This window comes from Equus quagga, unplaced genomic scaffold (assembly GCF_021613505.1).
Source record: "Equus quagga isolate Etosha38 unplaced genomic scaffold, UCLA_HA_Equagga_1.0 73442_RagTag, whole genome shotgun sequence".
NCBI lineage: Eukaryota > Metazoa > Chordata > Mammalia > Perissodactyla > Equidae > Equus > Equus quagga.
Genome location: NW_025802777.1, coordinates 13,079,568 through 13,093,322, shown reverse-complemented (window position 1 = coordinate 13,093,322; position 13,755 = coordinate 13,079,568). Strand labels below are relative to the sequence as shown.

Here is a 13,755-nt window from a genome sequence, read left to right as displayed (position 1 = left end):
ATGTCTCCTTAAAAATCACACTGCATAGATAGCTCCTAGAAACACCTTTCCCAGAATAGACACTCATATGATTCCTCCTTTGAAATAACAGTCACAGGAGCTTCTTGATTAAGAACCCACTTAGTTCTTTCAGGTCAGGCAAAGAGTTAAATTAAAGCAATAACTGCTGAGATGGACAAAAAAAATATGCTGGTCAAATATATTTTATCTTCATCTACTTTTCTTTAATCCACTCCTTATTTCTGTCTCTCTCCAGCTTCTTCTAGGTTAAGAATTGAAAAGTCTGGGCCCCAGACGTATCATCAACCCCATGGGGTCAATGCAAGTAGTGAATTGTATTTCTTCCCTTTTCTGTACCCCAAAGGCAAGAAAAGCCCAGATTTGAAACCTGACAGGAAAATAAATCTTAACAGTGAACATTGTCTTTCAACCAACATTGACCTCTCTCTCTTCTTGAATATTTCACCTGAGCAATCTTTTTCTATTAGCATCAAGAAATTGCTGAGGAAGAAATGTTAGATCTGGTTTTTAATTAACTTTGCCATTGATTTCTACATAACTGGGTATGAGTCACTGTTCTTTAGTGAAAGGGATGAAAATCTCAAAAATTAATGGTTGTTCTCAGGGATTTTTCTGGACTAGTTTCCAGAGATTCTGCAATTTCTTCTTTTTCTCTCTTCTGAACTTATCAGCTTACTCTGTTTTCACCCTAACACGCACACAAACATATGCACATGCTTGCACACCAAACGTGCTTTCAGAATGAAAATACTGGGAGGCGAGGAGGTGATTATGTACTGCATTTAGTAGTTGATGTGAAAAAGTCCTCTTCTGCAATTTTTCCCAGTTCAATATATTTTTTTTAACAAAGTTACTCATAGCAAGTATTATATGCCTTGAATGAAAATTTGGTTATTGATAAGTGAAGAAGGAAGTGGTTAGTGGGCTTTAAAATATCTATAAATCTGATTCACACAATATATTTTTGATATTAGAAGTTAATATACTTCTTTTCCCACAAGTTATTGTAACATTATGTGAAAAGATACAGTAGTATTTTCTGAAATGAGAGGAAAAATATCATACTGTTACATTTTAGAAAATATAAAATAGAATGCCTTTGGTATATAATTTGTGGTGAACTGAATAAACTTCATATTTCCCCTCTAATATAGTATCATTCTAGTCCATCTTCAGCTAGTTGGATTCACCATATTTCTATCTCTAATTTTTTGATGTAAGCATCTTAATGCGTTTTTTATGAACTACATTGTCTTTTATGTATTGTTAATAAAATTCTGATTGATCCAAAATCTGAGTGTTAATTACAATCACAGAAAAACATTTGTCCAATATCTGTTATCACTATTTTAAAGATGATTTTTTTTCTTTTCATGTCTGGAAATGTTTTTGTACTTAAACTCTAAAGAGACCAGATTAAAAGTTTCTTTCAGTTACCGAGTAATCCTCCAGAAACCAATGTGATTTAACTATATGAAATATTGATCCAATGCCTGCTCCTTTCCCATTGTTTCTCACTACAATGAATACCTCAATTCCCCAGTTAAGCCTCCTTTCCCCACCCCCCATCCCCTTCCTGAATTCTGGAATTTTCCTTGACCCTACTCTTCCCTAAAGACCGCTTTCTGAATCTCTGGCCCTATGAGTTGTGCCTCCAAGTTACCTCCTCCATCCAGTGGTCTCTCTGCCACTGCTCTGGCCCAGGCTACACTGTCTTTCCTCTGGGTACCGACAGAATCTCCTAGGCAACCTCTCTCTCTTCTTCCTGTCAGTCTTCTTTCCTTCAATTCTTTCTCTACTCTCAGCCAGAGTGATTGTTCCCTGTCAGGCCCATTGCCTCCTTTGCATGTTAGCCACACCAAACTCCTTTTTCCTCTATCATTCTGGCCATACTCTCTGTTTCCAGTGCCTTTGAATATGCTGCTTCCTCAGTCCGGAATGCTTGCCTTTTCTCTCTTATGTCCCTCCCAGCACCTGATTAAGACACCATCTTTGGATCTTAACTTAGCTGTACTTTCCTCCAGGAAGACTTCCTTCTCTCAGTCCCAGGTTAAATACTTCTGCATGTTCCTTTTGCTCTGACATCCATGAGAAAGTGCTAATTCTGCTTTGAGTAGTAGAATGTTTTTCTCTTTCATTTTGCTATAAACTATGTGAGGGCAGGGACCATATCTGTCTTCCTTACCGTGGTATCCCCGGGTCTTAAAATGGTGCCCAGAATGTGGTGGACACTTTGTATTTTTTGAGTGAATTTCTGTATTCTTTTATTTTATACTCACTGATGTTCCAAGTACCATTTAAACTATTTGTGAAATTAGGTTTTAAAATACAAAGATGATTGGTTTCATTTTACTAAAACAACTATGCATTTGGTATAAATTAAAAGTAATTTGTTTTTAACTCAGACAGAAGTGACTGTGTGAGCTATCTGTCTGTCTGTCTGAACATAAGAGGATTATCAAAATGACAAACTTGACAGCAGATGACATTAGTCAAACAAACATCGTGAATGGGAGCAAGTAATGGGGAAGAAACCGACACTCAAACTTGTTCTGGAAAAAAACCCTGTTCTTTTATTATTAGTTAGAAAGCACACACAGCAATTTATTGGGATGAAAGAGAAAAGGCAAAATAAGTGAGCATAGAAATTCATTTCAAAAGAACTGGTGCCACTTCCCAAGTAATATCTGTCTATGTGAGCTTTTCGAACTTTTGTATTTCCTATATCTATATACATAATCAGAGTTATGTTTATAGATATATGGAAACACATCACACACTTGTCAGAATTTCTTTCTCCAAAAACCTGCAGCGAGCATCTTCTTTTTCCTCCTGAAACCTTCCTAAAGCTGTTTTCTTAGATCACGCCACAGTCTCTTTTCTCTGAGTTTGTCTCTGATGACAAGTAAGGATACTTGTAAAGGAAGATTTCCCCTTAGTTCTTGACTTTTTCTTTAACTTTTTCTGATTTTTGAGTGAGATTCCCAGTTCTTCCATGATGGCATTGAAAGAGAGACACTAGAGAACATGAAATAATAGAGCATCAGTTTAACCAAATTGTCTCCGTCCTCCATTGATCTGTCTCTTACCTAGGTTTTATGAATACAGGATATTGATCTAAGGCAACTATGCCACAAAGTCAATTCCCGGCCAGTTCCCATACCTCCTCCTCCACCCACTGGCCTCCCACCTTTTCTGCTTGGGGAAACTGAGGCAGCAAGTTAGCTGGGCAAACTTTGGGGTTTCATTCACAAATGCATTAGTATAAAACTACCCAATTAGGCTCTCAAAAGAGACAACTTACCTTTGCTGAGACACCAAAATAGAGTTAAGTTAAGTCATTTCCCCCATTGAGATGATCCAAACATTGATAGGTTTATCAAGGCATACGGACACTTCAGTAATGCTATAGAAAATGAACAAACCTTCTCTACACCAAGGCTTTGTTTTTTTCTCCCATGAAACCTTACTTTGTTCCTAAAATAAAATCTAATTCTTGATGACTTTCCTTTCTGATAAAAAAAAAGAAAAAAAACAATTTTAAATTGTATATTTTCTCCAAAAAACAGAGATCTGGCAGCAGCAATGATGCAGCTGTGGTTGAAATGAAAATAATGTGGTACAAAACTGCACAGCAAAGATGATGGCATAATACGAAAAGAAAATGGAATTATGATTATAAAGTTATGCATATGCAGATGGCATATATATGTATATATATCTATTACAATTACACTATATCTATTCACATGCACAGTATATAAATGGCATAATAAAACATAATTTGCTGTCATTTCTTCCAGCGGAGATAAGATCTTTCAATGACAAATTCCTGCTTATCGAGATTTCTATAAAGTAGTATTGTTTTTGATGAGATTACTCTTGAAATATCCTCTAAAAACCCAAAGTCTTTGGTAAAGTGCATGGAAGTGCAAGCTGCACTCCTTTAGCATTAAGTGACAAAATCAATACAGTTGAAAGTCAAGTGACAACACGCCACCAGATGATTTCTCTACGTTGTGAGCGCCTGATAGCAAGAAATTGATGTATTATGTGTCAAAGTATGAAATGTCTTGTGTGGTCCTTGCATATCAATGTGCAACATGTTTTTCTAAAAATTTACGCTCTGTTTTGTTCCACAAAAAAGTTGATGTGGTTTAAATAAGCAATATTTTTAATTTTTCTCCTTGATTTGTAAAGCAGACATAGAAATTTAGATCCTAGAGGTAAATTTACCTGGAGGTAAATTATTGGCCTACCAGACAAACATCTCTAAAAAAACCAGTTGTTTGCATATGACTTTTTGTCTCTTTTATGCAGAAATGTTTATAGGTTTTGAATTTCATTTTCATTTTTCTATGGTACTAAAAAATGAAAGTTCAGGACATGCATGTTAATTTTCTTTCAAATAGTTAAGTTGTGGCTTCAGTGAATTGAAAGGGTCGTCATGTCATACAAAGAAAAAAATTCAGAAATATTTTTATGAATTATACTTCCAAAAATATTATAGTTAGCATGTCACAAAGGAAATATAATGATTTTTGTAACATTATGTGATGTGAAGTTTATGTGTTGCTACTAAGGTGAAATGAATGTTTTATAGTATCATTGTAGTAGATAGTGTTGTATTGGCGTTTTGCAACCTATATGCAAAAATTTATTTCAACGGAAGGAGGTTTTTTTGCACAGAACATTTCTGGATTTAGGAAGATCATTAAAATGGAAGGAAAGGAGAGAGAGAAGGAAAGAGCCAAGGATTTTACATATGCTATTACACATATGCCTCACAACAACCTTATAAGGAAGGAGTTACTATGCCCATTATATAGATGGTGAAATTTACTATTGGAGATATTGAGTAACGTGCCCAAGAAATATGGTTCATAAGGGGAAAAGCTTTCATTTGAACTCAGTCCATCTGACCCCCCAAACTCAATTGCTTTCATTCGAATCTCCCACACCTCACTTAATACTTTTTTTATTAAGTCACTATAAACAGCTTTTTGTGGATCCCCTTCCCATAAAATATATGTTAAGAAAGTCCAATCTTTCTGTTTTATTTGAATTCTCAAACATTTGACTTTAGACATTTGAATTTATTTTGCACTAAAACACCCAAAGTGAGTCTCCAAGTGCTGCTCAGGTAGGAGACCCAACCAGGAAGGGACTTGATGAAACCCCCGCCCCTTTCCTATTTTGGGGAGAGGGGCAGTCATAGATTTTTATCTTGACAATATGTTTCAGTTCAGTTTTTCTTTAAAAATGGAAATCCCCCTCCAAATTTTATATTGCCTTGAGATACAACAACCATCTTCATTCTTTCGATTAACCCCAAATATTTATTTCTCGCTGCCAGTGTGAGGGTGAATATAAATATAGTTTTATCAGTGGTCTGGTTACTCTGCTTTGGTCACAAATTATGATTTCTTTTTGATTCTCACTTTGTCTACAACTGTCAAGAAGAAAATGGCAAGATATTGGGGCTGACCTTTCTGTGTCCAAGTTTTTGCGATAGTCACAAGGAAAGACAACCTTTAAACGCCCCTGCCAGCCATGAACTCTAGTGAACCACACACTCTCGTATCCACAGGAATGAAACTGTGAAGGTCATCTCACAGCCCAGAGTGACCTAGGAGGGCCTCATGTTCGTTCATCTATTTGCATCTATTCTCAGAATTAAAAATACATGCAACATATAAAAATTGAGCTTCTGAATTAGGATCAAAACTATAGTAGTTTTCCAAAGCTTCCACTTCTGATCTTGGTATTAAGAACTCCCTCATGTTCACAGAGCCATAGAAAAATTATGCTTAAGCATGAAGTTTTAAAATCCTAAACTCTAATTTAGCCAGAAAGTAGCAGACATAACAATGTCCACCTAGCTACCTTGCTCGAGAGGCAGAGAATTTAGGGGTAGGATACCCCAGCAGTATCCTCCAGTGCTTTGCAGACTGGAAATTCCCCTGGTGACTTGGGTCCTAGGTCTTCTCATTTTTCTCTGGTGGATGGAGTACACTTTTAATGGGTCTACATATACGACCGTGAATTACAGTTGTGAGTTGGCCCCTAGTGTGAGAATGCTGGAGTTTAAATTTCAGCTATGCTCCTTAGTAGCTGGGTTACACTGGGCAAGGTGTTTGTTTGCTCTTTGACTCAGTTGCCTTAACTGTCAAACGGAAACAATAGTAGAATCCTTTTCATAGAGCTATTATGAGAATCATTGAGCTGATATATGCAAGACACTTAGCACAATACTGGCACGTGGTAAGTACAGTATTTCTTGAAAATAAAATTTTCTACATCACTGGAAATATTTAAGCCTATGGCACTCACTGATACGTATTTTTTCTTCTTGATAGAAGGGAGGAACAGTGAAAAATTGATACTTCTTTAGTTTTATCCATCATATGCCTTTCTACACACCAATCTCTTTGAATTGTTTATACCAGTGTTTTAAAGTAGGTTCTATGCATGTTTAAAGCATAGAATTTTCAAGGCCTGTTATTATTTGTTTTACCCAGCCCATAGCATGTTTAGTGTTTGTGTAGTAATAAGCTTTATGACAGCTCGTGTCTTGTCCATAAAGGATAGGCGCTCGAACACAAGAAGAAAACGAGAACTAACTGCCATTTCCTGTCTTTTAAAAACATTATCATGTCCATGTTATGAACCTATTTACAGTGAATCCCTGTGATGATAAATTTGATAGGAAAATTCACTTATAAATGGATTTAGAGTGATAAGCCAAGTCGGTGCCGTTTAGGCTGTTCCTGACACTACGAAGGAGAAAGTGGTGGATGTGTGTGTGTGTGACTTCTCTTACAGAAAAAAGGGAAACTGAGAGACGGAAGTTACTCTGTTAGAAACTGCAGCTGAAACTTCAACTAGAACTGTAGCTCTCCTGGATTTAGAATGAGAAGGATTTGCTTGTTTATTCTGCAGAAAGTCATTCTTTTCCACTTTGGTGCGGGTGGTGTGTCTTTCTCGAGCCCCCTTCTTTCCTGCCTTCCTCTTTCTTCCTCTCTGGCTTGTTTCTTTTTATAATTGCTGGCTGCAAGGCATCTGCTTTGGATTAACCCCAAATATTTGATTTCTTGGTACTAGTGTGAACCTGAACATAAATGATTCTTCTCTCCTGACACCTTCATCTTTGTGTTGCAAATATTGCCCTGGAAGGGGTGGCAGGAGTAATCAAGCTCTTCTTGTTCTGTACCTAAAATAAACTGCATCAGAAAAAAATAGTCTAGGGGTGGAAAATGATTTTTTTTGTAAGTTGTAGGAAAAGCTCTGTGCTGGAATTTGATTTGTGTTGGCAATATTGAAAGAACCCGGGCAAGGCTGACTAGGAATTGCTTTCACACAGGTTGCAAATGGCATCAGATTGGTGAATATCAGATTGATTTCTCCTTGTCTATTTAACACTTATGCATTCAGTGCTTTCATTTATTGATAGGTTTAGGAGAACTACTCTGGATGCAAACCTTGAAGGGTTTTTCTGAAAAATTACTCTTTAGAAGCTCCAGCCTAGCCAAGAATATAGTACAAATCTTACATTTGTTTAGTTTTCTCTCTTTGATTTATTAGCTCCTTGTTTAAAGACACTTGAAATATTCTGTGGGATTGTCCAGTAAATTTTCACATTACACGTGGACGAAGGATATAGAGAATATTATTTTCATTATGTAGACGTAAAAATCTTTCATTTTATGTGTAGACCTGCTTAACTTGAAGGCAAGCTATGCCTCGAAGTCTTTTTGTAAAGGCCATTTTGAGTAAAATATAGAATATCAAGGAATAGTTTATTGAGAAATAATGGGATTATTATTACTATTTTCTTCATTTGGTCAAATTACTACCATAGTTCTGTGGAGGCAGTGTCCCAATGAATTTTTTTTTTTTTTAACAGGAAGGTCTAAGTATCCACATCCTTAACATTTGGAAACACTGAGGTCTGATGTGGAAACAAATCTAGAATGTTCAAAATGTTTTGGGCCTAGAGTCAGCAAACTTTTAAGGAATAAGGACAAAGGAGTCCCATTCATATATTTGCTACCTTATGGCATTAGGAAGTCTAGTCACCTATCTGCACGAGTATTACCTCTTCACAGGATAATTGATGATGTAAGAGCAGAGATCAGGTTTCAGTGGGCCCCCCACTAATTATGTGAAAGAAGGGGGAGGGAGCCTCTTAGAGTGTCTGTCTGTGCACCATCTTTGTGTGAAGCTCTTGTGTTCCAGAACTCAGGATATGGGTATCATTTATTCCGGTTTTATCAGTTTTCTGGGTTCATTCAGAATCCCTGGGTCACCTTTCATGCAACCATCCTTGGAATTTTTGAAAAATGAATCCAAGAGGTTGAGAGTCAGCTACCATATTAGCTTCCAGAATAGTGGTTATGATGAATTTGCCTGAGAGCTAATTAGGAAGCCGATTCTTGTCTCCTGAGTCTGTGCCAAAAAATCTCAGGGCGGAGGAAATCTAGATACTGAACTAAAACTTCAAAGTGTGGTCACCCACCCTTATCCTCACCTGTGACCCAGAAACCACTCCTTGCTCAGCCTATTTCTCTGCATCTTCACTGCTTTAGACTGACTCGAGGTAGGTGACCTCTCCCTACAGCTCTGTCTTCCCTTTGGCTGCAGCCAGGGAAACTCCACTTAGTCATTTTTCCCAGTTCCTTTTAATGCCATGTTTTCACCATCTCTGTGTCCTTTTACCTATCTTCTCTGTTTCATCTTTGCTCCCACACCTGCGGACTGGTGCCAACACCTTTTTCTTCTCAGATCCTAGATTTAAGCTTCTAATTCTTTGCATGAATGCAAACCCTAGAATTCCTTGTTTTCCTATCTGAGCTCCTTCGAACCATAAAAATATACCTCTGGGGGGCACAGAGTTACTCGATGATAGGGGATACACAAGGATCATCTTTCTTGGGTTCATCTTTATTTGAAGATTTCATTTAGAAAAATTTTCTTCCATTAAAATAAATGTAAGTATATTGTGGAATAGCATGATATACATCTCTCTCTCTCTAGAGAGGTCTTCTAGAGAGAGAGAGATATATACACACACACATATATATAATGTGTTTATTTAGATATTTTTAAGAATTTTTTATTTTAATTAATTTATTTTTTAATTAAAAATTTTTAGATTAAGGTAAAATTGGAATATAACATTACATAAGTTTCAAGTGTACAACATTATAATTTAACATCTGTATACACTGCAAAATGATTACGACCAAGAGTCTGGGTACCATTTATCACCACACAGTTGACCCCGTTCATTCATTTCACCCACCCCAATTCTCAAAGAAATTTTCACCTGGGGTGGCTACCCAGGGCTGTACCCCCAAGCTCTTGGGGTATAGGGATGTGTAAGTTCATTCTCCTCTAACAGGAGGGATAATTTCACGGAAAACTTTGAAAAGTGAGGTTAACACTGAGGTGATGTAACATTTTGATATCAATCCATGTGCTTTTTCCAATTCTTCTGAATCTCACCTTTTTTTTTTCCCACTTTTAAAGTTACAGCAAATCTTTTATATGCATTGCCCTCAGGGTAGAGATGACATAGAAAGAAAAAAAGTTAAATTTTCAGCTTTGAGTTCTTAAATAGATTTTTGTGGATCTACAGAAGCTGTTGCTGTCTTTGAAGCTATTAATTACAATAGCCAGGTGTTTGAAAGAAGAAAAAAGAAGGCACTTTGAATTGTAAAAGTGTGCCCTAGAGCCTTCAGGATCCAGCATATAGGACTGGGGATGGAGGTGAAGATAGGACTCTTCTGTATCTGCTTTCAAGGAGAAACATCCAATCAGGTGATGGGAGAGTGTGGGTGCTGAGGAAAACTTGAAAAGGGGCCCTTCACTTGCCACTTCTGGGATTAAACTCCCATGGGATAGGATAAGGCAAATAAATGTGAGGGCAGCCTTGTAAGTGTGGGGACCCAAGAACACAAGGAAATTGTGCCCAATCTCTGTCCCAGACTCTCAGAGGAAGCTGTCACTAGAGCAGAGAAATGTCATCGGAGAAGCCTAGCAAGAAGCCAGCTGGACACTGTCCTGTGAGTCTCCCATGGCCTCTGAAGGATGCTCAACAGCAGTTTAAACTTTTCCCTGCTCCAGAAAGGGCACAGAACTGGCTGATGGGTATGGAGAGGGGCATGCAAAGTGGTCCAGCCAAGCTTCATGACCACAGAGCAGAGAGCTGTTTCTGCAGTGAGGATAAGCTTCGGGTGGGTCTCACATATCCAGAGGTGAGCAGCTCTTCTTGCTTAAAATTCACAGAAATGTTGGTTTTCAGGCCAATCCAAAGTAACCACAATGCCTTTCTGCTCTTGGGAGTTAATGTCAGAGGCCAGTGTGACTTTCTTCTCTGGCCCTCTGACTTCTCTTTGGCTTCCCTACATCATCTGAGCCTGCCTCAGCCCCTCTTCCAAGCTCAGAGCATATACACTTCCTCTGAATATTGGCCTCATGTGTACATGACAAGACCTCTGTGCTGAAGGCCTGAGATGATACCATGGGGATTGGCTTTCCCGTTCCTCAGGGAGAAGAGCACCTGGTCCTTCTAGCAACTCAGAGGCTGAGTTAGGGCCATAACACTAAACTTCAAAGAAATTCTTTTCATGGCCCTCCTCATACAGACAATGGCCCTGGCCTCGAGGTAAACTGACCCTGTGATGTAGGGTTTTAGTTATCAGCAGTAATGTGTGCACTGCAGGTAGAGTCCTTGGGATACCAGTCAAACTGGCAGAGAGTTAGCCATTGATGATTAAGTAGCTAGGAACTAAAGGTTGTTTCCTTTTTGCAATTACTGATTATAGCTTTTAGCTGTTTAACTCACCCATTGTAAACTGTGCTGTTTCGGCAATATGCTATCTGACTCCCACTAGGCTCCTATAGATAACATCTCCCTGGAGCCTGGGTCACCATGGTAATGGGTGGGTGAGCTGTTTTTCAGGAATTAGAACTCCTTGTCCACTTCAGGCTGGTTGAGACCGCCAATTCATCAACTGTACTGGTGCAGATGTCCAATTGGCGGCCTTTTGACATCAAGAGGCTAAAAAACTCCACCCTCAGATTGTGCTAACGCCACCATTTTGTGAACATGTGTCCTATGAAGAGGCATGAAGTCTGACTATGCTTGTGCAGATCATCAATTACCTCACCTCTCCTCACCTCCAATTACCTTTCTCGCCATTTCAGACCCCCTTGCTCCCTATTCCATAAATATCCTTGAGTCCCTATTCTCTGGGAGGTGAATTTGAGACTCACGTTCTCGCTTCCTTGCATGGAAGCAAGATTTGCTTCCTTGTGATTAAACACTCTTTCTGCTGCAACTTCATTGACTTGGTGTTTGGCTTTCTGGGCGGTGGGCTAAAACAAACCTGGTTTGGCAACACCAGCTTGCACCCACACATGGTGGGTACACATTTTTCTCAAGCTATAAACTCAGGTGTGCAAAAAAAACTATGTGATGCCGTTAAAAAAAATAATAGAACTCACCTCAGGTTGGAGGTCTCCATCTGCTAGTGGATCTTGTCAATTCAAGCTAACTCACTTTTGGTTTAAAACTAAGTTTTCTTTTGGTTAATAGCTCAGTTAATGCAGGCCTTCTCCTTCTCTTCTTTCCTCGGGGCATCTGGGCTTAGGAGAGGTTTACAGGTGGCCTGGGCATGGGTGATGATGGGAACAGCTGGTCCATGGCCACCCTCTGTCCTTTTGGATTCCATTGAGGTGTGATATCTTACCAGACAGTGGATGCTGCTTTCTGTCTCTGCTGTGTCCTCTGAGATGCCTGTGGCCCCACCATGGTCTCCATGTCAGGTCCACACATTGAGTCTTCCTCACTCTAACCTCAAGTCTTCTGGATCACTAGTTCTCTCGGCCCTTCCACAAGACTTTTGGTTGGGAAGGGCCACGGGTTGGATTTTTGGATGCTTTCTCTTGAATGCTCTGGGGTTGAGTAGGACTCTATGAAACTGTTAATAAGCTCACTGCCTACACATTGTTATTCTACCATTCAGCGGACAGTTGGATGTAAGATTTCTCTACAAGTCTTGCCATCTCCTATACTATACCCTGTGAACCCAACGATAGCATTTTCTGTTCAGGATCCTCCTGAACTTTCCTGAGGTTTCTATTTTCCTGTCCCTCTGAGTTAGGACTTAGCTGAAGGATGGTCATGAGACCTCCTCTTAGGGATTTGGGTAGCATCTAAGCTTTAATGACTTTCCTCCAATTCTTTCTTTCCTGATGGCCCAAAACTGATCAGGGGTAGAAAAACGAGGTAGAAAAACATCATCATATGTGTTTCCCCAACCTTGGTCTTCTGGGTTTTGGCTCTTGCTAATTAGAGATAAACTTTTTGAATTAAAACAACTAACTTATTCAGCAAAATACCTGGATTTTGAAATTGAAAGCCATGGTTTTCAAGATTTTTGTCTACTACAAACTTTTAAAGTCTACTTAAAACTCAGAAGCTAAGAGTTTGACTCATTGCTAGCTTGGAAGCAGTACATATAAAAACCTTGATGCTTGATGGTGGAGGAAGGGTCAGGGTAAAAGCAATGGAAAATAAAAGCACATCATCTTTTCCTTTGTTTCCCTTTGTCTGTCTTTAGTAGAAATACTGAAGTTCCGCCTACAGAATAGAGTGTTCCCTGTGCACTCCAGCCTCATTGATCTTCCCCTTCCTGAAATTGTAATTGAGTATGTAATCAGTCCCATAGCTTTGAATAGCTTCTTAGGTATATGCCTTGTACTTTTTCTTTTTTTCTTTTTAATCTAGTCTGTAGGCTTATCAAAGTCAAGAATGGTTCTACTTCTGTCACCTTCCCTGTGTTTATGATGATTTGCTCATGATTGATTGGATGGGAACCCTCTCACTCTTTGATGCCATGATGGCTGGCTTTCTCTATATCCAGAGCAGGCACGGCAAGGTAATTCTGTTTATTGCAATAAGAATTTAATATGTTCAAGACAACCACACAATCTTATTAAATATATATATTTATAAAATATACACATATTTTATATACACATATAAAATATGTATTTTATAAAATATACACATATTTTATAAATATATATAACCTCCAAGCTTTTTTCCCCCCACTGCTTCTATACTTTTATTTCCTTCCCACTTTCTACTAGACTTAAAAGATACCCTGGTTGGAAGAAAATATTAAACACCACCCCCCCCTCATTCCACAGATGAGGATTCCTCAGTTTCCTCATAACTGTGAGAAGCAAGGGAAGTGCAATGACTTACCCAAAAACACATAGCCATTCAGCAGCAGCACAGGGACCTGAATTCTTGGCTTGTGATTCCCAAGTCACCTTCCCATTAGACCACAAACATCTTTTAGAGTTCGTTTGGTTTATAAGACAGTACCAACTTGTACATTGGAAAAGTTATTTCTAATTGGATGTTAATTGCTTTCTGGCCTCTCTGTTAGTTAATAAATGTTTGGATTTCCAGGAAAAGGAAAGCTTCTTTGCACAATTATGGACATAACCTGATTAAAGAGACTTCTCCAAACCACTTGCTAAATATGTTGATCAGGCTACAGAAGGAATAAAGCAGAGGACACTTGGAAGCATCTGATAATGTGGCAGGTGACACTGAGGAAAGATAAATACCATGTTAGGGTGGGTTATCTAGGGACAGTAGTTTCTTAGTTCTTATAGCTGCCAAAGACTAAGGGATCAGGGTAATATTCTTTT

At 38.5% G+C, this 13,755-nt stretch overlaps 1 protein-coding gene across 1 annotated transcript in view; it reads right to left on the bottom strand.

Annotated features, from left to right (window-relative positions):
• Window positions 1–2,883: 2,883 nt before the first annotated feature.
• The window catches only part of LOC124234316 (glutamate receptor ionotropic, kainate 1), a 358,033-nt gene continuing 347,161 nt past the window's right edge, over window positions 2,884–13,755 (bottom strand). The window contains exons 17-18 of the mRNA XM_046651630.1: window positions 3,447–3,533; window positions 2,884–3,039 (exon numbers count right to left, since the gene is read on the bottom strand). Of these exons, the coding sequence (XP_046507586.1) occupies window positions 2,884–3,039; window positions 3,447–3,533 (243 nt within the window). The remainder of the gene's footprint in view (window positions 3,040–3,446; window positions 3,534–13,755) is intronic.